This window comes from Thermobia domestica, chromosome 10 (assembly GCF_964235325.1).
Source record: "Thermobia domestica chromosome 10, izTheDome1.hap1.1, whole genome shotgun sequence".
In the NCBI taxonomy this organism is placed as follows: Eukaryota; Metazoa; Arthropoda; class Insecta; order Zygentoma; family Lepismatidae; genus Thermobia; species Thermobia domestica.
This window is the reverse complement of record NC_137463.1, coordinates 168,825,874-168,851,164: the sequence shown is the minus strand read 5'-3', so window position 1 is coordinate 168,851,164 and position 25,291 is coordinate 168,825,874. Positions and strand designations below refer to the sequence as shown.

The 25,291-nt window shown below is 36.4% G+C and overlaps 1 protein-coding gene across 2 annotated transcripts in view; it reads right to left on the bottom strand.

Annotated features, from left to right (window-relative positions):
* LOC145662827 (folliculin-interacting protein 2) overlaps positions 1-25,291 on the bottom strand; it is a 105,808-nt gene that overhangs the window by 17,999 nt on the left and 62,518 nt on the right. For both annotated transcript variants that reach the window (XM_081728724.1, XM_081728725.1), the window contains exons 9-10: positions 19,764-19,881; positions 5,621-7,374 (exon numbers count right to left, since the gene is read on the bottom strand). In XM_081728724.1, the coding sequence (XP_081584850.1) occupies positions 5,621-7,374; positions 19,764-19,881 (1,872 nt within the window). The remainder of the gene's footprint in view (positions 1-5,620; positions 7,375-19,763; positions 19,882-25,291) is intronic.

The following is a 25,291-nucleotide window of genomic DNA, read 5'->3' as shown; positions in this document are numbered from 1 at the left end:
TTGGCGAAAGATTTGTGCCAAAATGGTGCCGAAAAATCTCTCAACTGAACAGGACAATCGAAAAAACGTGTGCGTTGATCATCTTGAGAGGATTGCCAATGATTAAGAATTCTTCAATTGTGTGATCACATGTGATGAATCCTGGATATTTGAGTACGAGCCTGAAACAAAGCGGCAAAGCGAAGTGTGGCACACTCCGTCATCTCCTTGGAAGAAGAAATGTCGAATGAGCAAATCAAAGATCAAGATGATGCTAATTTTTTTTTTATTTATTTATTTATTTTTTTTTTTTTGACAGTAAGGGTATCGTGCACAAAGAATTTGTTCCACCAGGACAAACTGTCAACCAAGTGTTTTATAAAAGTGCCCTTGAAAGACTCAGGAAAAGAGTGATTCGTGTGAGACCAGATATTGCAGACAAGTGAATGTTTCATCATGACAATGCCATGTCACACGGCCATTTAAATCAATGAATTTTTGACCTCAAAACTCATTACTGTTGTTCCTCAATCCCTCCTATTCATCATATTTGAGTCCTTTTACCTTTTTCTTTTCCCGAAATTGAAACATGTCCTAAAAGGACGTCCTTTTGGAACTCTGGAGAACATTCAAAAGACTGTGACCGACCAGTTAAAAGCCATACCAGCTGAAGACTTCCAGCGCTGCTACCAAGAGTGGGAACAAAGGCTCCGCCGGTGTATAGCTGCCTAAGGGAACTACTTTGAAGGGGATAACATTGTTGTTTGAAAAACATAAAAACTTGAGTTAGCACAAAATCAGTGTCATTACTCTCCTAACACACTTCGTATACACTAGTATTTGTTGATCCTTCAGTTTATTGCCATTTCTATGTCACCAATTCATTCATTATCATTTATCACCCGTCTGCTTTCGTATACAGCACGTTTAATTTAAGATTTAGTTTCCTTGGCGTGGTTACGCCACAATTCCATAAGCTTAGGAACAGAACGGTCCCTAAAATTACGGTGTGTAAAAGCTGAAAGGAAATCTTATGAGACATGTGGCAGATATCATTTATACATACGAGTTAGACAGGGAAGATCCTGACTTTTGGAATTTAAGTATAATCTGCAAACGTGCTTCAACGAAGGAAGTTTATTCAGTTTCTTTCAGAAGAGAGAAACAAATACAAAGTGAAAAAATGTGCAACTGGACCGAGAATAGGAACCAGTTCTCCGGTTTACCGTGTCGATGTGTTACAGCTATGCTTCTCAATCATGTGGAAGTATAAATAAATTAAACTTATAGTTTTACGTCCTATATTTACGCCCTTTATGTTAAAGGAAACGGATGATTAAGGAACGCCAGTGATAAGGAAATAATTGGTGGAATGAAAATGTAGGAGGAAATGACAGAACCGCGAGAAAACCAAAAGACATAATGTTGCCAGCTACAAGCTAACTTGGCCTGGGATCAAACCAAGGACCTCAAGCACCAGAAGTGAGCGCTCTACCACTGAATTCCCATGCTCCCCTATGTGGAAGTATCAGTTTCGAAATGAAATGAAATGAAATCTTTGTTTTACGTCCCACGATTATGCCGGTTAGGCTAAAGGAGACGGTGATGATGAGAGATGAGTGAAATGGTGGAATGAAGAAAGTGGGAGGAAACGGGAGAACCCCGAGAAAACCCACGAGCACGATGTTTGTCCAGCACAAAGTCCACACGGCGCGAGTATCAGTTTCGAAAATTATCTGCTCCATATATAAGTTTTTATTCTCATTCTCATGATTATTATCACTGTTAAACTTAAAAATTAATGGCATGCTCATCATCATTTTTCTCCTTTAGTTATATTCTATATAGTTCTCCCATCTGTAGTCGTAAAAACACTTTGCCATCGACTTGAAAAGGTCATATTTTGGCAACTGTACGCATGAGATCCCAATACTTGGGCTGTAAAGCAAGGTCTCGAGTGGTCATAGAATATCCATATTTGTTTGAATTAATTCCAACTGTAGGTAGTAGTGTACTGATTTTCAGAGAGAGGTGGGTGGCAAAGTTTGTTTGAACATGACTGTAATTGAACAATCTCTCCTGTTCTCTTCCGGTCGTACTCCTTTCCTCTTTTCTTTTCTTTTGCAATTATTTTTCGTAGAGTCTCCTTTCAGTTTTCACATAAACCATCAATCTGCACGCGTTCAATGCTTTCTATTTCTTGTGTCTTATCATGAAAACGCATTGTCCAATAACTGTAGTTTTACGTATATTTTCCACCAGTAAAGATTTGCCAGAGCATTTACCAAATAGAATTGGTTGATCTGTAGATATGTAATTTCCAGACGTTTTCTAAATTACGAAAATCCATTTAGGCTATTACCCTCACTCATCCAACCATCTACATTTTTCAAGTTATTCTTAATCAGATAATGACCATTATTTTTCTTTTATCTATTTTTTAAATCTATAATAGAATTTTAAAACAATCAAAACTTCGAAATAAAATTTATTTGTTATCGGGAGCATCTATTCTGAAAATACTTATTCTTGTAATAGGTTTAAATTATCTGCACTGAAGTATTGGATTTTCTAAGTGGAGATACATCGGGATATGAGGTAGCTGAAATCTGAGGTTACATTCAAATAGAAATTGTGAAACTGACTGTCGAATTAAAAATTTGTCAGCAAATGTACCAGTTCTAATGTTACTGACTAAATTCTAGTATTACTACAAAATTCTGCTTGTAGGAGATCGTCCGCTAAAAACAAATCTGTAAAACACTGAAGTTTTGTATCGGAAGATTTTGCATGCATGTGATTATCGTATTCCATCAACATCGCTTTCTTTCAGTCTACCCATCACAATGGTGATCTGTTAACGCACACACTGTAACATGCACAAAATCTGCACATCTAAAACAAGAGTCTGAAAAGTAATATAGGCTTTGTAAAAATTAAAATATCACTTAATCTTTCAACAAACGGTTTTGCAGTAGCAATGTATTTTATGAACAGAACGGGTACTGATGTATGTTCTTTTTCATTTGCACTTCTAGCTTCATTTTCATTTAGTTTTTCGAAACTGCCTCTGACATTAATTAAATTTGATACTATCTTCTGTTTGCTTCGAATTGAACTTATTTATTAAGCTTGTTTCTTGTATGTATTCATTGTTTGAATTCACTATTTCAAGAACCACAACAGAGACTTTTACTTTCATGGATGTTACGACACAGTGTGACTGAAAGCCCCCTACTCCTCTGTTTTGCTTTTTGCGAGAATGTATACCCAATTTCTACTAGCTTCAACAAATATCTGTCTCCTCACTGCACTCAAGAAAGCAGTCAAGTTTTAATTAGTCACAACTTTGCAAAAGCACTTTATCAATGACGTAGCAGGTAGATATAAAGCTCGTCTAGGAAAAAGGAAAATATCTTCTATTCTACATTAAGTAAATACTGAATCATTTCAAAGAACTTCTCTGTTAAAAACCTGAAATTGTACAAGACTAAAATGCAATGACAGTGATCTAAAAATTAAATTTCTGTTGTTTCTTGACCTGTGCTCCTGTTTGTTTTAGTTAATGTCTAGTTTCAAATTCGATGTGTATTTCTCCTAGCGATGGAATTTTCTGGTATCGTCATATCAACACTAATTAATGGTATTAGTATTTGGAATGTCTGTGAAAGGACTGCATAATTGTTAACTTACAGAAAGCTAGTTTGCACTAGCAAGGGATTTTGTTTTCGTCTATTTCTAAACGTTTCGGCTTTGAAAACTTGGTCTGTTGTTGAATTTTCTTCCGTTCCCATAAACATTCAATTTTTCTTTACATAATACCAATTCGTAAGAGAAATACACGATAATCCTACACTAAAGGAGAACGATGACCATTAAGAGCGAACAGGAGTGGATATAGCTAATATGGATTCGATTCAACATGGTACATAAAACACTCTCCATTATATATGCACAAAGGAGAGTCTCGCTTATCCGACATAAAGGGCAAGCAGAACGTCGGATAAGAGAAAATGCCGGTTTACACTTAACGAACCTAATAGTCATGTTTCATAACAAAACAGGAAAATTAACAAAAAAAAAAAAAAAAAAAAAAAAAAAAAAAAAAAAAAAAATTTGCAGTTATAGAATTGTATGAAGCTTAATACAGGACGTATAGTACTTCAAAAGTTCAATCCTATGATGATTGAAAGAAATTTTTGAGTGTAATCTGCTTTCTTGATGAGTGCCGTTTCTCTGCTGCCAAGTCTCTGCAGCAATGTGAAATAAAATATACTTCGAAAATAATACAAAATAAACAAATGAAAACGACCAATAAACAAGTTTCTTGATTAAAAATTAAATTTACATCTTTCTCAATTAAAGAAAGAGGGTCAAATATAACAAAATATCGGATAGCCTCTAAGATACTGTAGATATGGACCACGGAGAGATGCTGCCAATAAACTGCTTGAAAAATAACTACGATTACCACTGCACGCTGCACCTAATGGTACTGCCACATATAAATACTTCAATTCATGCCGAATTCAGAGCCATTTTTCACGCCACCTTCCATGAGTCAAGAATGTAAAATGACGGATCCAAAATATTACTAGTCAAGATCAAACAGTGAACACTTTTCTTTATAACTTTTTTTTTCTTTCTTCCTCTTTGCAGAACATGGTTGCTTCGATTTCCTGAAGCGTAGTTCTATACTATTTAATGCCGCAGACAAGGAAACACCATTTTGTAAAGTGTATAGCAAATTACAATTGTGTTGATATGTAAAATAATTAGAAGCAGATATTAAAACGAACTTGGTCAAAAGAGATTTTTCCATGTACTGGTAGAATTTTAACAGTATAGGATGAAAGATGTAAACACATCACGTGCTGTGGCACGAATAAGCGTGAAGTTTCCTAACCATATTTCTATAAACCACTGAACTAACACAAAAATGTCTTGTGGCAGTAACAACCAAGTCTGCCATGATATCATGGAATGTAACCTTAACACTAACATAATTGAATGGCACATTCTGCATCAATAGAGATTATCATGAAACTTATAACGAAAACTATTATTTATGTAATAAATTACAACCTTAATATGCCCATGGAGTTTCTACTGGTGCAGCTAAATTAATGTATCAACTGTTTACATTGAACTATCGAGCCACTTCTTCTTTCCAAGAAAAACTTTGTATATATAATGAAAAGTTTTTATGGACCATACTAAATTAAAGCTCTTAACCTATACGAACTATATCCACTCTCGCTCTCTCTTAAGCCACCAGAAAGACCTCTAAACCTAGATTTATGAAATGTGCGTGTTCAATGTCAATCCCAACAGAGCATTAACACTCCTAACGAACCATTCTTTTAATACAGTCTGATTTAAACAATTCTAGTATTTCCTACTATTACTATCGACACACTAAATTTACACCATATTTCACACAACATTCTGTAAGTGATAAAAATATACGGCGAAAAATTCCATAGCATCTTTTAATGTTTTATTAGGTCTCATACGGACTTTTTTTTTTCTTTCTTTCTTTAATAATGACATTCCGGTCTATGTTATGTTAGTTCTATAATAAAGTATGTTATTTTAATAAGAAGACACATACACGCGATATACAAAACTTTTTACATACCTTGGTAAAGGCAGTGATAGAAATTTTGGTCCCTTCGAATTTTGAAAGGTATCTTGTGTCTGACGAACACTTTCATTTTTTAAATATTTTTCCCTACATGATTCACAAGGCACTTGAACATCTTCATTAAATCCACTATCGAATTTATCTAATGAAAGGCACGACAATTGATCTACCAAATCATGATTTTTACACAACTCATTTTTAAACGAATCACTTTTTCTCGTCCGAACAGAACTATCACAATTCATTGAACGTATACAACTTGCAGCACTACTATCAGTACTTATATTATTCTCAGGTACATTTGCACTGTTACCTCTACACACACTACAGTCTCTTTGATAGTGGTCAAAGTTCCTTCTTGCCATTTTTAATTTATTGCTATCTTCAGTTTCTTCTTCCTCTTCTATATGCTCTAAATATTTACCTAACATATTTTCACAATGTTCAAACTGGAAGCGCACGCTATGGTAATCCTTTAAGTACCTATTGGTTTCGTCAATTAAGTCACTGTCTTTTTCTGAACCAGTTGACACAGAATTTCCCGAAGATGCACACTGTTTTGCCAGCTTTTCCTCCAAAATAACACCTCCATCGCTAGCCTCAGCCTCCATTTCTATCACAGATGAATGAACAGTCACAACCCTATCTGGGGCACGGTCTGAAGAATTACGTTCTACAAGGTCTTCTATCGAAAGAGTTTGAGCTTCAGAAATTTGACTAATATCACTTTTGCTAATGATTTTATGTATACTACTTGTTTCAGGTACAACTGTACCATACTGACATGGATTACTACCGTTTGTAATCACTTCAACCTTATTCGAAAGGTCATGCTTTAAATTCACCAACTGTTCATTTTCTCCGAGTACAAATATCACTTTTTCATTTTTAACCGGACTGGAATTGTTTACGGGAACTACACTTTCAATTACATTCTTCCGTTCTATATTTTGCAGTTCTAAACTATATTTGTGGTTCAAGTCAACAGAATGTGACATTTCATCAGCACTCCCATTTTTATATCTATTTCTATTATTTGAATTTGATGACGGACTACCACAAAATCTTTCTCGAAAAAAGGACACAAATTTCGATTTTGGAAACTCATTTTGAATACAACATTTGTCATTGAAATCAGAACTGATCCCACTGTCAAGGGACTCATCACACGAAGATCTTCCCGAGAACCAACTCCTTCCCTGTAACTTTTCTGATATTAGCTTTGGACTACTATTAACCTGACACGTTCTAACTTCGACACATTTTGGTTGAGACTGGTTATCACCAACATATTCCATCGCATTATCACTTAAAGATTGTAAATTTTCTACACACGAAGCACTTCTCTTCATATCTGATACCGAACTGGAAGGCACAAATAAATTTGAGTTGTTACTATTACTCCCATAAAAGCCCCGAAGACCATTAATTTGTATTTCTTTATGACCAAAAATGTGTTCTTTAGGATTCGTATTCACAACTTCCTGTTCTATTTTGTATGAAGGCAGATGTGAAGTTCTGACAGAGGTCTCAGACTTGCAGAAGTTCTCATACTGCAGCAATACTTCTTCAACGTCATTACAACGTATAAAATATGTAAGCACAACCAATAGTTTGTTGATTAAGTCTTGCTTCTTCCCAGTGATGACTGTCCTCGCCAATTTTAATGGATTTCCAACAGCTCCATGGAGATCTCCCAACTGTGCCCACAAAGGATTGTATGGATGGGATTTAGACAGCGAATGGAGCTGAAATATAAATTTACATATGTAGATATAATGAAAAAGAAATACAGGGTTATTACAAATGATTCATCAGGTTTTAAAGTCTTATAACTTCAAATACTTAATGCCCATCTATTTGTACTAATAACCAATCGAAAGAGCATACTTTAAAGTTTTATTTATGTCATTGCAAGTTCCGTTGTGACTCACTAGGTGACAGGGTAATAACAGTTTGCAAAATGGCGAATAATCAACAGAAAGCATTTTGTATGATGGAATACGTGAAGACAGAATCTATCACCACCGTGTAGCGTGCGTTCCGAAGACATAGAGCATACCACCATCAACCCACCAAAGCATTGCGTTGCGATGGTATCGACAGTTTAAGGACACAGACTGCCTCTGTAAAGGAAAAAGCTCCGGGCGACCACCCGTCTCGGAGGAAACAGTGAAAGCTCAAACATGTATGAGGTGAGCTTGACTACCGCATAGATGTGTGTCGTGTAACACGACGAGCGCACATCGAACATTTGTAATGATGTGTAAGCAGGGTTGGCACAAACCATGGTTTATATTGAAAAAAACAAAAAAAAAACGGCTTTTTTTTTGGTTTAAACCAGTTTTTTTTTTTGTTTAAACAAGTTTTTTTTTTTTGTTTTGTTTAAATAATTTGTTCTATGTATTCATATCATATATAGACAGAAATAAGATTGTTTCGCCTTGGTGTTATTATGCAACAACCGGGTTATGCTGGAAGGGGTCACATAAGCTTAAAGCGGAATCCAAACTGCCTCTCGACTTACATCCGAGAGAAACTGTCCTCCATTTGAACTCGGAACCAGGACTAATTGGCCACAAATGCAATACGTCTGCAGACTCACTCACGAAGGACTCCTGATAAAAATACGTTGTACTGATGTTTACGTAGGCCTACTTGTTAATACACTTGTCAAGAATCATTTCACGAGAACAAAAAGATAAACAGTTGCAGAAGTGAAACCATTATACAGAATTACATATGGACTATTTCTAAGTACTACAGAGTTCAGAAGAACTAATTTAGTCCAAGTTAAAAAATACAACGACTTAATTTGCATATCAGTAAGAAAAGTGAATAAAGATATGAATTATTTGAATCCCCTTTGGCTCAGACACTTTTATACATAGATAGATACCAAAGATACTTCTAATTTCACTAAATGCCTCTCGTGGGGTTTGTATGACCCCATCCCCACCCACCACACAACAAGTACGGCATTTCGATGTATTTTATCAATAGTAAACATTATTGAAACGAAACAATATTTAGAATTTTTCTTTGATTGCAATTACGTAACAATAATAACAAACTATAAAAAAATCACAAAACAAACATTCATAAACTTATAAAAAAAAACAAAAGTTGCTTTTGTAGTATAATCTTTTTGAGTAATGAATGGGGAATTTAGGTCTGAATATAATACGAATAATATACGGGAGTAAAACGTGATAATCCACAAATATGTGTTCAAGATTTTACAAACACTTACACTTTTACGAACATTTTTCGTTTTCTGGTTTAAACCAGTTTTTTTTTTTTTTTTTAAAGAAAGAAAGAAAGAAAAAAAGACAGCTGGTTTAAACCAACCAACCTTGTGTGTAAGGAAGTTGAAAATACGCTTTTTCAAATGATGTATCAATTATTATTTTGTATGTAATACTTTGTGTGAAATACATTCATAAAAAAACCCGATGAATGATTTACAATAACCCTGTATGTTAGAAAAAGCAAACTGAAAAGATGATGGGATTCTGTTAAATATTTATACTATTGGCAAGCATTTGATTGTTTTAAATTATCGTCAGTATTATAAAAATTTTTTCCAAGTTCACACGTATTATATACAAAATATTAAAAAAAAAAAAAAAACCTGAATTTAACACCTTTTACACGCATACGAACACATTTTTGGCTAAACATTTGTTTGGAATATATATTTGAAGACAAATACAAAACCATGTCAGTGTTCGAAATACTTCAAATATTGTCTTTAATAGTATCTGTTTTACTTTTTCTCACATTTTTTGGCTTCTTTGTGACCAAGGTTTTAGTTGTTCTTTCACTTTTTTGGTTCATTGTTCTCTCATTTAGGAATAGTTCAGTTGTGTTTCCATCATTTTTACCACTGTCGTCTGGATAAGTATTAACCAATTCCTGAGATGTCCTTACAAGGAACACCTTGAGTGCGAGGTGGCAAGTGTAATCTCTAGTAAGGGTAATTTGAAAGTGTAGTGTGAACAATGGTGACAGGAAAAATATTAGCTGCTAATGACTCACCATGTGCATCAGGACGGCGCCAGAAAATGCGTGTCCGGGATGTTCAGAGATCAACCTTCTATGGGATATATGTATTACACTTCACAAAATGGACATTGTCGACATTCACGAAATGTTCGAAACAAACCATTCACTTGCACCATGAACACTGAATGAAAAATGACGCGCCATAGTGATCACACACGTTCGCACCATCAAGATTGAAGACGCACTCCTTGGGAGTTACAAACCGTTCAGGACGTTCAGGTAGGTATCCACTCTTAAAGAATGCATATAGAATCATATCTATGTAACGGGGAGATGAGAACTGACGGGATGTGATGGCGAAATAGTCTGTTGTAGAGCTTACCGTGAAACTGCCTAACCTTTAAGGCTTAGCTCCAGGTAGTGCGATAATATGTTTTATAGGCAGTTATTTTGACCAGTTATTGGCCAAAAGTAGTGCTCATACCATAGTTGTAGTTCTCTTACGCCCATTTTCCCACTCGTGCTTGCTGTGACGTAAATATTCCCTACTGCCCTTGCAAGATCACTCACACGAGAAAAAATCGTAGGAGGCAGAGCAGCTCCAACTTCCCGCAGCACAATAAATGACTTTCCAGCCAATTTACCCTCAAGATTAACAGTCGGCAAAATTGTATATGAATGTGTTAAGGCATTGATGTTAGCTGACCTTGATACAACTCTCTTGGTACCTCGAATTTCCAGGGTCCCTTTCATATGAATTTCCTCTTCAAATCCTGATTGGTCGGAGATGAAAACAAATTCCTTACTGAACGATGGGATAAGTTTATCTCATCTACAAATTGTAGGGCCGATTCCGCAGTTTGCTGTGAATCGTTCAGTTGACGCTTTGTTTGAAATTTCGTTATCTTACGTCTTCCATTTCTGTAGCTCTGTTTGAAGTTATGTAACCATCCACTGCTTCCCTTGAAATCACTGTAACCTATGTCTCGCGCAATTTGATGTCCATAACGTAGTAGACACTATCATGCACATCCTGTAAATTGTACCGAGCACCCTTGAAACGCGCAAACACCACTTTTTGTAACATGTGCGCCTTGTCTTTCCTTGAATATCCGAATTTTCTTATGCGCTACACCGTCATATTGCTGCGGACTTATTCGAAATCTGAACTTTTTTTTTTTTTCCTATGCTGTGGATGATCATTCATGTACGTAATGATGTTTTGTACCCGCTCCTTGGACAACGATTGTCCTTTACTACGTTTCACTGGAGATGGAATTTGTGGCTCGCTTTCCGGCAACGATGATGAAGTACATGGCTCGACACTTGTTTCACTATCACTTTCACTTAAGCACGTATCGTCATCATTGTACTCTTCATGTACATTGTCCGCACAGTCGAAAGTATACGACACCACACATTCCACTGATTCATCTTGCAGAAATGCTATATTTCATCTGCTACTTCTTTCTCATATGCGAAATTCCTTGGGTTCCTTTCTGACGAAATGTCAACTGTGGCAACTCTTGTTGTAGATATAATGCAATGTTTGCTTTATTTATTGTTGTCATTGCTCTGCTGTATACCAACACCACTTGCACTGTTATGCGTTACACGTCGACTAAAAAGTTCAACTACGTTTCATAGCTTCAATTTTAGATACCTCCAGTCCCGTTCTCTGTTGTCATTAGCAGCTAATATTGTTGTTATAGGGTAGTCAATATATGGGGCGTTGAATGCCGTAAACATAATTCGCCGTTTACGACCTCGCACTCAAGGGGTTCCTTGTTAGTTTCATAAAATTGGTGGAATGTTGGTGAAATAAATGAAAAAAGATCAAGCGTCATTTTTTTCTTTCTTTGTTGTCTGATATGCGGTCTGGTGTCAAACTACCACTGATTGCCCCCCTTGTCAAATTGATGTACTGGAATGATTGGTAAGAACCAAAAGTTCTCGACACATATATATATATTTGTTTACGCTGCTGAAGATAACCTTTCAACAACATCACGAAGTCAAACGCCTTCTTGAGCAAATTCTCAGGGCATAACCTTTTTTACACTAACATGTTTGTGTTTTGCTTCACGTCTCCGGAAATTTACTGCTACAAGTTTCAGGAGTGGAATTGTACTTAATTATCTTCATCCTGCAGTAGATCTTTATATTTCCAACATGCCTAAAATGAGCCCATTTTGGGCTTAACATCCATTACGCAGCGAACACCGATATAAGCTAATAGTATATTTTCATTCAATTACTTTGTGTTCAAGTTCTCGTACAATTTTTTTGATAAGTAATTTGTTTCTCAGGGTATAATACTGGTAGAGATTATAATAAAAGAATAAACAATACACACAAAATGTTGGTGATATACGAGATTGTACCTGATTTTCTTACAATGATTTGGTCGTGTTCGTTACTACGAGGATCACTCCAAACGTTATGCAATATGGGAGGACTATACTAGGGTGTCTCAAAAAATAGTAATATTTTGAAACAGTTGCTCCCCGGTGTTTTTCTGATTCATTTTGGTGTGAAATGAAAATATATGAAATTTGAAGTTTCTATGTTAATGTTTGAATTTGCACCTAAGGGTCCAAAGTTTAGAAAAAATAGCCAAAAGATGCAATTTGGATTATTTTAAAAGTTTTTATAAACATAAAATATGCATTATAATATTATTTTGTACTTTGAGATCAGTATTGTATCTGATATGGATCGACAAGAGTGGACATGTAGCCCTAAATTATAATTACATGGGCACATGGGGGGATATTCAAAATTAACAAAAAATTGGCTACTTACCAATGAATCCTCCCCTGAAAAATTTAAAGATTTTGACGTTTCGGAACTCTCAAGCTGGTTCCTTCCTCAGTGGCAAGGTAAAAAGGATTAAAACGGAAAGGAGGTAAAAGGAGTAAAACCAGGAATACATACCACTATATAAAAGTAACGTACAAAAAAAGCTGATTCCTCATACATTTGCCAAACTAAACGTAATATTAACACGCGTGTGAAGGAACATGTTAGACAATCAAATAAGTCACAAGAAGAAGGCATGTCGGGTTTGGCGCTTCATCTAAAACAACATTTACATAATATAAAACAGGTTACGGTAATAGGTTCAGCAAAATAATAATAATAATAATAATAATAATAATAATAATAATAATAATAATAATAAAAAACAACGGGAAATTAAAGAATCGTTCTTTATTCATAAATACAAACGTGCATTGAACCTAGATACTGGCAACATTGATCGAGCTTGGGTACCTTCCTTTGATGTATACTTTGGATCTGGCAATAGTGGTCTAACATAGACACCACGTTCTTTTTTATTCAGTTCATTCTTTTTTCACTTTGCTTTTTTTTGTACGTTACTTTTATATAGTGGTATGTATTCCTGGTTTTACTCCTTTTACCTCCTTTCCGTTTTAATCCTTTTTACCTTGCCACTGAGGAAGGAACCAGCTTGCGAGTTCCGAAACTTCAAAATCTTTAAATTTTTCAAGGGAGGATTCATTGATAAGTAGCCAATTTTTTTCTTAATGTAGCCCTAAAGTTTAGGCCAAAACAAGCGTGTTAGAACTTATTAATCACTTGTTAGTATTGTAATCAAGTAAAGGAAATCAACTAAACTGAAATAGTGTGTGTTGAGAAGACGAGCAGGGTGGACTGTGCTCTTCTTAGAATTTAATATAGTTAGTGAACTGCATATTTTCCGTGTTTTACCGTGAACTCTAGTGATAAACCAAACTGCTTCTGAATCAACTGTGTGGCTTCTTGCAAGTGTGGTGGAAAAACTACCTTTATCTCGAATTGCAACAAATGAAAATTATTTCTAAAAGGGTAAACACGTGAGTGGCAATGGGGCGATTGCCAATATAATTGTTGAACCAATTTCAGAGCAGTGGCTAAAAGCGGGAATACCCACTTAACGAAAAGATAAAGTCAAATGTAAGGTGGTTGCTCTTTTCGATCAGTACAGATCTCTGCAAATACCTAAGAGTTCAAGCTCTAACCTGGATAAGAAAAATGACTTTCTTGACACACTTTTAATCGCGGATTATAAGGCAGAAGAAATAATTAAAAGTGATAAACTTAGGAATAATCAGCAGAAATCCGAGGACCTACAGTTTCTAAACGCATTAAGGGAAGGTAAAAGTGTGCATATTGGGACTGAAGATAAATTGTATACAAAAGGAAGTAGTGAATAAAATTAAACGAAATAAGTCAGCATTGAAAAGAAAATTGAAATATCAACAAGAAGCCGTTTTACACCATCACAGTGGAAATGAAGGTGACGTTGAAGAACCGAATGTATTGTGAAACGGACTATTAATCTAATCATGACCCAGACTTTTCCTTGCCCTCAACATCTTTTCATAAACCTAAAGAAGTTACTATTAAAGTACCGAAAAACCCCTTCAAAGCCCAAAAATCTCTCATTAGTTGATCGCCTTGGGCTTTCGCTAAACCAAAGAACTGCTGCAGCCTTGATGACTTTCGATTAAGTAGAGAGACAGTTAGAAGAACTAGCAACACGCTCCGCTTTGAGACTGTTAGTAACTTTCGAGAAAATTTTAAACCTCCTAAACACAGTGTGCTTCGCTGGGATGGCAAAGTATTAAAATGTCTAAATGAAGAATCTGAAGAAAGAGACTAGCGATCTTAATTTCAGGGATACCCGATTATAAGTAGGGAAAACTGTTAGGGGCTCCAAATATACCTGACGGAACTGGTAAAGTGCACGCAGACAATGTTTTAAAATTGACTCAAGAATGGAGCATATCAGAAAATATAATTGGTCCTTCCTTTGACACAACTGTATCAAATAATGCATGCGCACGAGCAGAAACACTGTTGGAAAAGCAATTATTCTACTTCGCTTGTTGACACCATGTGTTTGAGTTGATCAAGTCATCAGTGTAGAAGTGTGTTTTCGGACAGTCTGTGAGTACAGATAACTTAGATTTTAAATAATTTCACACACAGTGGAAAACTATTTAAAAAAAAATGTAGACAGTTTGAAAACGATTGAATTTAGTGATAAAAAGCTAAAATCTTTAAAGCAGGAGATTGTTGCATTCTTAAAATAAGTTTTGAGCTAAGAGAAAGAGCTTCCTTCTCGTGAAGACTATAAATAATGTGCGGAAGTGTTACTTACAGTATTAGGTGAAATTTCACCTCGAGAAATTCATTGGCAAAAGCCTGGAGCTTTCCATAAAGAAAGATGGATGTTCACAGTAATTTATGCGGCAAAAATGTACGCATTTAGTGAGCAGGAATTGTCTTTCCAATGGCCTTATTTGCATAAAATGCTGGTTGAAAGTTCCAAAAGCTGCAGATGCTCCTGTGAATGACACTGAGCTTTGGTACTGTTTGATCCTGAGGTTGTTCAGTCTGCTTTGACAGCCTTCAAACGACACTTGTGGTATTTGACAGAGGATACAGTACCGTTTTCGCTCTTCTCAGAGAAAACTTCTAAAACTGGAAAGAAAAGTATCGCATTCTCATTGCTTTAATTCAAAAGTGAAGCAAAAACGTTACCAATCGGCGTCCCTGTGTTCGCAATTCTAAATTCGGGAACAAAACGTTTTACTTAGTAGTCCCCAGTTCATGGCTAGTTTTCGAAGTATTTGAACAGAATGGATCCTAGCTGAAAAGAATGTCCATCGGCTTGGAAAGAGGATCTCCACTACAATGAAATGAAATAGTTTGTAAGAAATTTAAATGTTGTAAGTGATCTTGCAGAACGTGCAGTCAAATTGGTACAGGATTTTCCCCAGAAAATCACAAACAATGTAGAACAGAGGCAATATTTGCTACAATCTGATGAACTGTCTAGAAAATCAGCACCGACATTCACTAAATCACGTTTAAAACATTTGTGAGATTTTGAATAGTATGCCATGTTTCATATTAATATGTAACTAATTTGCACAAGTAATAATAGTACATTAAGTTGAACACATGTATATTAGAATTTTTGTATACTTTAAAATATGTAGGCTATTACATTGAACTGTTAATGAACTTAAACGTTTAGCTACATTTGTGAAAGGAAATATTTCTATGGGCCACTTGAGTGTATATATAGATATATATTTCTTTATAAATACGATTTTTTTTTATTATTAAGTTTTGCGCTGTCAACAATAATATATTTATAATCAGTGTAATAATAAAGTTTAATTGTGTGTATTTGGAGTTATTTAATTCCATTTTTATTAATTAGTAAGTACATTTTACTGCTATTCTATTTGATGTAAATATTTTTATGTCCAAATTTATTCTGCTTTTAACACTTAAGAACATAAAAAAGTAATCCCAGTCCTAGATAAGTATTGAAAACAAAAATCGACAAACTCAAAAATTGCGTATTTCTTTTTTAAAAAAATAAAAGTTTAAGCCCCTAGGGGCAAACTCAAACGTTAACATAAGACTTCAAATTTCATATATTTTCATTTCACACGGAAAGGAATCAGAAAAACCCTAGGGCGCAATACTTTTAAGACATTGTTATTTTATGAGACACCCTAGACTATACGTTTCTTGAACAAACTTTTGTTCTGTTAATGGATCCATACACGGCTTTCTTGGCAAATGGGGTGGTCATAAAATAGTATGTATGTTTCATCACCCATATTAATTTTAGAAATAATCTGGTGTCCACCTTGGTTTAACACATCCAAGGTTTTACGAGGAATTCTGACTCATTCTGCTTTGTGGAAGACTGGTTATTGACGGGATATCCACCGAGAAACTACATTTTTCAGTTGCAGTAAAATTGTGTGCATAACGAGGATCCAATGACTGAAGTTTCCTCTATCACTGCATAGATCTTGGATCTTTGGAGATCATGTTTTGCACAACAGCCACTACTCCGGCATTGTTAAATACGGAGGTCTTTCTTTACAGGCTTCGTCTCGCAACGAATTCCGACCCTTTAAAAGTACATGTGCAGTGTCGTACATGTTGGAGTGATATAATCAAACGCTGACCTCAACCTCTCGTAACAGTGGTTCCCTCTTCGCTCAACGCGAAAATCGTAGTAAATCATGGCTCAAAATGCTTCTCGTGACAGTTCCAGTGCCACAACGAGACTGTCCACACTTTTGACACTTTTGACCAGGAATGTCAGACCTACACAAAAATCAGAGATCGCGCGCTGATCTTTCTCTTGTCTTCAATCATCAATGTCTCACTGTAACGAGAAAATAAGGCATGGCTTTCTCTCTTAGAGAGTTTCTGCGTATTGCAAAATATATGGAGTGGCTCTCGTAGTTTTCATTTATCTACTAACAATAAATATGAAGTGTACAACTATAGTACCAGGTGGTCCGTACGTCGCTTGACACTAGCAATTAATTCTTCACTGATTACTACTTAACGGGAAACAGCAGTATGAAGTGTTATGTTCAAGTCAGCTTTGTGCTGTTTTTTAATACTTTTAAAATCACTTTGTGTACTGTGCCTACAGAAATGAGTTTTCTTCTTCAGAAATGGTAGAACCAAGAGCATCAGTTACAGAAATGTTTTAATTGCTTTCCAAACATCCTCATTTTCATCTTGACGAGCTACTAGTAACCTGAATAAAAGATATGAAATACAGTCGGTCAGTAGTGGATCTTCCTCAATCAGATAAATCGCAATACGTATGTCGTAACGGAAAAAATAATATAAACTTCGTTATTGTAAACCTTTGTTCAGTCATTGCAAAATCAACTCCTGAATTATCCAGTGAAATTCAAATACTCAGAAAAAAAAAGTCTACAAAAGGTAAGGCCTAGAAATTACAGGTATATGCTACTTCAATGTCTTAATGAAGCTAATCCTGGCAGGCGCATAAAGTTCTGTAAATTAGAGGATACTGACAAAAAATGCAGTTCTACTAGCAGCATAATTTCTGCCTAAAAAAAACACCGCATAATAAAGACGACAAGTCACTGAAACAATGTCGTTTTAATATTTAGATCCTTCAGTGAATACAAATATTTACTGTTATTATTTCTATTCACTGAAACATAGCGTCAGTACGCCGTTTAACATTTGGATCCTTCAGTGAGTACAGATTTTTTACTTTCATATTTTTGTTAATACAGTGAAACATTCCTTCACGGACACCTTCATAATACGAACAAATTTTTTTGTTCCGACAAAACATGTTATTATTGTGGGAGAGATTTTTCCTTTTACAATCTCAGATACGGACACGAAAGTTTCGTTTTACTCCAAACGCTTTAGAAACATCATAACAGACAGGAATTATCATCAGCTCATAAGGAAATAGGACAGAAAATACTTTTCATTGATACAAATATATCTTTAATTGATCCCTTCAAGTGACTCGGAAGCTACAAGCAAATTTTGCTCAGACACTCGTGTCCGCAGGATCACAAGGCAGGTAAATATTGATGACATTTTCCCCAAAATGAGAAAGTCATAATTGCTTAGTTCTGTTTACATTTTCAGTATTTAATAATACTAATGTCAATCATTAGATTACTTTCACTTTTAATACAACCAGTAAGATGAAAATACAACCGGAGATGAAAATTATCGCACAAACATTATATTTTGTAATACACGTCCATATACACACATTCCTCAGTAATAATTCGTTTATCTGCTAATGCACGCTATACGGTATATATTATAAACTAAAATTAACTACTGACCTTTTACATCCCCCTCAAAAAGATTGTGTTACATTAAATTATTTCACTCTGGGCCTTTTTTATCAGTAATATTTTTCCCGCTGTTATGCTTATTCTTGTTTGTTAATCCATCTAAGTGGGAGAATTTTACAATATATATATATATATATATATATATATATATATGGTTAAAAGTATCCGGACACCTGGCTGAAAATGACTTACAAGTTCATGGCGCCCTCCATCGGTACTGCTGGAATTCAATATGGTGTTGGCTCACCCTTAGCCTTAATGACAGCTTCCACTCTCGCAGGCATACTTTCAATCAGGTGCTGGAAGGTTTCTTGGGGAATGGCAGTCCATTCTTCACGGAGTGCTGAATTGAGGAGAGGTATCGATGTAGGTCGGTGAGGCCTGGCACGAAGTCCGCGTTCCAAAACATCCCAAAGATGTTCTATAGGATTCAAGTCAGGACTCTGTGCAAGCCAGTCCATTATAGGGATGTTATAGTCGTGTAACCACTCCGCCACAGGCCATGCAGTTTGAAAAGATGCTCGATCGTGTTGAAAGATGCAATCGCCATTCCCGAATTGCTCTTCAACAGTAGGAAGCAAGAAGGTGCTTAAAACATCAATGTATGCCTGCGCTGTGAGATTGTCACGCAAAACAACAAGGGGTGCAAGCCCCCTCCAAGAAAAACACGGCCACACCGTAACCCCACAACCTCCGAATTGTACTGTTGGTACTACACACGCTGACAGATGACGTTTACCGGGTATTTGCCATACCCACACCCTGCCATCGAATCGCCACATTGTGTACCGTGATTCGACACTCCACACAACGTTTTTCCACTGTTCAATCGTCCAAAATTTACGCTCTTTACACCAAGCGAGGCGTCGTTTGACATTTACCTGCGTGATGTGTGGCTTATGAGCAGCTGCTCGACCATGAAATCCAAGTTTTCTCATCTCACGCCTAACTGCCATAGTACTTGGAGTGGATCCTGATGCAGTTTGGAATTCCTGTGTGATGGTCTGGATAGATGTCTGCCTATTACATTTTACGACCCTCTTCAACTGTCGGCGGTCTCTGTCAGTTAACAGACGAGGTACGTGTCCCTTCACGTTTTCACTTCACTATCACATCAGACACAGTGGACCAAGGGATGTTTAGGAGTGTGGAAATCTCGCGTACAGACTTCTGACAGAAGTGACACCCAATCACCTGACCATGTTCGAAGTCCGTGAGTTCCGCGGAGCGCCCCATTCTGCTTTCTTACGATGTCTAATGACTACTGAGGTCGCTGACAATGAGTACCTGAAGTAGGTGGCAGCACAATGCACCTAATACGAAAAACGTATGTTTTGGGGGGTGTCCGGATACTTTTGATCACATAGTGTATATATCGAAACATTTAAGAATATTTGACAAATTAGGTTCAGATAAAAAAGAAAATTACTTACCGACTGCAGTTGGCATTTCTTTTTCTCGCACGGACAAAGGAAGGATGTACCTGGTAAAACAGTAGGTACCCATCCAAGATGATGTGTTAACACAGCAGTTATAAGCGTACTCACAAAACTGAAAATAAAATATGAAAGATAAAAAGAAGGAAAGTTCCAATAATGATTTATCAGCAGAAGCTGAAGTATGTTGTTAAATAATTAAACAAGAAAGAAAGAAAGAAGAAGAAAATTTAACAGTGATTTCGTCTTGTTAAAAATTGTCCTATACAATTTCCATAGATACCCTTGAGTTCCTTGGTATGTCGGAGTTACTTACTGAAAATGTAACATCACAAAATACATGAAGAAATCTTATACTTATTTGTAGGTTCAGAATAGTTGAAGGATGAGATCAATCGCCTTTAAAACAGACGACTATTATTCTTCAAAATTCTTGATATATAATGTGGTTTCTGGTACATTCAAGCAAATGTAGACTTTCAAATTTAGAAGAATTAATAGTTAATTGATGTTAGGGACTGTTTACTTTTTTTATCTACTCATTTATTCATACCTATAACTGTTCCCTTCGTATTCTCACTGTACACCATGCAACTGATCTAAAACCAATCTTTTTTTTTTTTTTTTTTTTTTTTTTTTTTTTTTTTTAAAGATACCTATAATGTGAATAAAGAAACTCATACACACAAAGAATTTTCAAGAATGGCGGTTATTTTACTCGTCAACTTTCCTGTACCTTTGATTCAGCTGAGGAGCATAGGAGTATCTCTGAAAACAGTAGAGGACAATTTGAGAAAAAAGCAGTCATGGTTATTTATTTATTTGTCAAATTCTTCGTCCTATACATGTTATTTGTACTGAACTTGCAGGAAAAGACTTAAGGGTTACGGATCTAACATTATGTGCTCCATTTGTATGAGAGAAGAGAAAATACGTTCAGAGAGAAACCAAGCACACAGAGGAGCAAAACGAGCGGCAGAGAAAATAGTGGCAAGTACAGAACTGTTGCTATACCAAAGGGTCGATTGTGGACATCTAAATATGAGTTCCTTACAGGAAAAATCGTAGATGTCAGAAATGGTGTTTATAGGATTGAACCACTGTAGGAACAATTAAAAACTGGTTTCCTCGAAACGAATTGCAACTATGTGATTTTGCTATCACCAATGCTGTGTCCGAAAGAAGCATTTCGTTGAGAGCAAGAGTGTCCGGGCTCTCACTGTTCGGAAGTCAACATTTAACAAAAAAATCAAGCTTGCAAAATCTCAATGTCGAACAGATATTCTGAGTTCGCAGACGCGTCAGAGCGAGTAAAATGGGAAGACGTTTAAAAAAACGCTCTCGTTTGGAATTGTGAGCCGTAATTCGTTTCTTGTGGGCAAAGAATGTGTCACCATCGGACATTTACAGTCAGATAATGGAAATGTATGGTAAAGAAGTAATGAACAGACATGTGGCGAAATGGTGTGTTTCTCAAGCGGGTGGAAAACCGCAATAAGACAGCAAGCGGTCGTCCAAGTTCTGCAAAGACGGACATTAAGAAGGCACGAGTGGAAGAAATTATTTAAAATGATCGAAGGGTAACTGTCCGTGTAATTGCTCAGAGCTGGGATTGAGCTATGGAATCTTATCGAGTATCTGGAGCGTGGCCATTTGGTAACAATTGTTAATTGTGCAATTTGATCAGGTTACGTGAAGCCATCCGACGAAAACGTCATTGCATGTTGAGTGAAGATATCATCCTTCTCCATGATAATACTATGCCCCATACTACCCGGCAAACTCAAGCATTGCTTTAATAGTTCAATTGGAAAGTATGAAGTCACCCCTTATAGCCCAGATTTGGCTCCAAGTGACTACTTCCTTTTTCCGACATTGAAGAAGCACTTCTCTGCAACAAGGTTCGCTTCAGACTCTAATGTGAAAAGAGCACAGCGGAAAAAAATCATGACTTAAAAAAGAAATTATTGATTATTTTTTATTTAAATACGTCTTTTTCATCGCGTAATACAAGTCGAGAACTGAAGAAAAAAATAGGAATTAGTATTCAATGTTAATTAATGCCACTTAAGTGAAAGTATTGGGATTGAATTTTGAATTAAATCCCAATCCCAAACAATTTTCTTAAGCATTAAGGAATAAGTACAGCAACGTTTATCAACATAGTATCTTTTCTTTCAACAAAAGTTACTGATATTTGGCAGGGACATATATATATATATATATATATATATATATATATATATATATATATATATATATATATATAAATCGGGCTATTCAGAACTACCTTGCGGCCAAAAATACATTTAAAATATGTAAATTTCGCCTGAAGTTCTGTAATTGTACAAAATTTTTAAGTTTCGGAGAGAGGATCGGATCCCCCCCCTAATACGCTCCTATTATCTGGGAACAGGCGTATACAAGAATTTTCGTCCTAAATGTCGAATGATGATTTGCCCGGTGGAACAATGGTTAAGCTCACTGCCTTGTAGTAAGAGGGTTCCGAGTTCGAATCACGGTCGGTACTAAAGTGGATAGAAATCTACATTAAACTATATGTCTCTAGCAGTGTTGAATTCAGATTTTACAGTCAGCGGACACTAATACGAGGGCAAGTCAAGAAAGACTTGGACTGATTTTTTTCTCGGCAGTTCTGTTAACGCTGGAGCTTCATAGTTTGGCATACAAGTAGGGTGGGTCTTGCTGTGCATATATATAAAATGTTGTTAAGGAATCATTGCATGTTTGGTAACCACGACTTTTTATTGCAGGTGATGTTCTGCGCCGCCTCTAGAAGTCGCCTGTAGAAGAAATGGAGTCATTACGAGATGAACAATTTGCAGCTATACGGTTCTGCTATCGCCTGGGGAAAAGTGCAACAGAAACTCTAGGAATGTTGAGAGCAGCCTACAAAGATGACGCTCTGCCACGAAGTACCGTGTTCTGGTGGTTCAAAGAGTTTAAAGAGGGCCGAATGACAATCACGAAAGCTGGTGGACCAGGTGTATCAGCGTCAGCTGTTACTGAGGTGAACATTAACACGGCAGCAGTCATTGTTAGAGAAGATCGCCGCATCAGTATCGACGATCTGGCAGCCGCACTACGCATATCTCATGGCAGTGCCTTCAAAATTTTGCATGACCACCTCCACATGAGCCGAGTGTGTGCGCGATGGATTCCGCGACTCCTGACACCAGAGCAGAAGGCCGTTCGAGTGGAGACTTGCAGGGAGCTGTTGCAAAGGTTTGAGGATGGTGGAGACGGCTACCGCACCGTGCGACTTTTTTCTATTCCCTGCCCTAAAATCCAGACTGCGTGGACGCCGCTTCTCCGATAATTCCGAGGTTCTGAAGGCATCGGAGGCGGTTTTAAAGGACCTCTCAAAGAATGGCCTGCGACACGTGTTTGAGGACTGGAAGACTCGAATGAAAAAGTGCATTCAAATGGGCGGGGACTACTTTGAAAAGGATCATGTGCCTGTTGCTGAGTAATAATAAATTGCCTAGAAAAAAAATCAGTCCAAGTCTTTCTTGACTAGCCCTCGTAGGTTTAGGGGGAGGGGGCACTAATTAGGTTCAAGAGGGCTCGAACACCATTACTTCATACACACACCTTAACTTACGTAACCCTTATGCAAGTCAAGGGGAGAGACACAAAACCTAGTCCAAAGTGACTTTTTTTCTCCAGTGATTTAATACATATAAAACACAAGTTTGCCTAAAGTTATGTAAAATGCACAAATTTTCAAGTTTCAGGGAGGGAATCGGATCCGCCTAAATACGCCCATATTATCTGGGAGCAAACGAACAACGCACACACAAAAGAATTTTCGTCTTAAATGTCGATGGTGATTTCTCCGATGGAATAGTCTACGATTTACAAACCCTATGTTACGAAGAGAAGAAAGCAGGATTGCCCTGTTACCCTTTCGAAACAGGATTTTCCCTAATCATCTTCTGCGTGAAACACTCGTTTTTATACTGTGCTATACATATATATTTTGTTATTCTGATTATTGTTATATATATATATATATATATATATATATATATATAAAACTAACTAACTAACTCTATGGCCTATGGAACCCGGAGGTTCAGTACCGCGTTCACAAAAGCTCTCCACTGACTTCTATCCTTAGCTAATTGGATCCAGTTTCTACTTTGTATTCCTATCTCTGCGAGATCCATCTTAATATTATCCTCCCATCTGCGCCTAGGTCTTCCTAATGGTCGTTTTCCTATGGGTCTACCAGTCAAGACTTTGAAAGCGTTTCTACTTTCTTCCATTCTAGCTACATGACCTGCCCACCTAAGCCTCCTAGACTTGACGACCCTAACAATGTTGGGTAAACCGTATAAACTATGTAGTTCCTCGTTATGAAGCTTCCGCCATTCCCCATTCTCGTTCCTCTTGGGTCCGAATATTCTTCTCAGGATCCTGTTCTCAAATACTTTCAGTCTATGTTCTTCCCTCAGAGTAAGCGACCATGTTTCGCAACCATACAGAACAACAGGCATGATTATCGTTTTATATATTTTAAGCTTCAAATTCCTCGACAGAATTCGCGACGACAAGAGATTTTGAACCGAATAGTAACACGAATTCCCTGCTTTTAGTCGACATTTAATTTCTTCGTGAATATGATTTTCATCTGTTAATATTGATCCTAAATATTTGAAAGTATCCACTTTATCAAAAGTATTTTTTAATATTTTAACGCCTCCACAATTTGCCGTATTACGGTCCCGACGCACTTCCATGTATTTAGTTTTCTCTGCATTTACTTCTAAACCCATGTCCCTGCAAGCGTTTAATAATATCTCTGCATTTATTTCTACTGTTCTCCTATCATCCCCTATTAAATTTACATCATCAGCATATGCCATAACCTGGTGAATGCCGTTCAACTCTAGGCCCTGGTTGCTATCTTTGATTTTCCTTATGGCGTATTCCAGAACAAAGTTAAATAATAATGGCGACAACGCATCTCCTTGTTTCAGGCCATTTTCGACGTGGAAGCTCGTGGACAAAAATTTTCCTACCCGGACTTTACTTTGGGAATATATATATATATATATATATATATATATATATATATATATATATATATATATATATATATATAATCGAAATAACAGAACAGAAATCGGATTTCACTTATTTTCACTTTAAAAATTAATTTATTTCCGAATATTGTATACATCAACGACTTTTATTTTAAAAATCAGGTGACTTAAATCTTGATTTAAATCAATTCACCCTGGAAAACAACTGCTAAGAACTAGCTGAATGGGAAGGAACGTGATATTTACCAAGCCAGAAGTTGGTCCTGTGTTCTGATAAAAGACTGAATCTATTTAATGATTATGTGCAAAATTGATCACTTCTATTTCCTGTTTGTATTGTCTCTCTCTTGTTAATACACTTTTTCTCAGCTTCGTAACCTATTTTTGGGATTCGTCTTCGTAATAAACAATAATTGACGCCAATTCCTAATCAGGTGTATTCTTTCAGCCAGT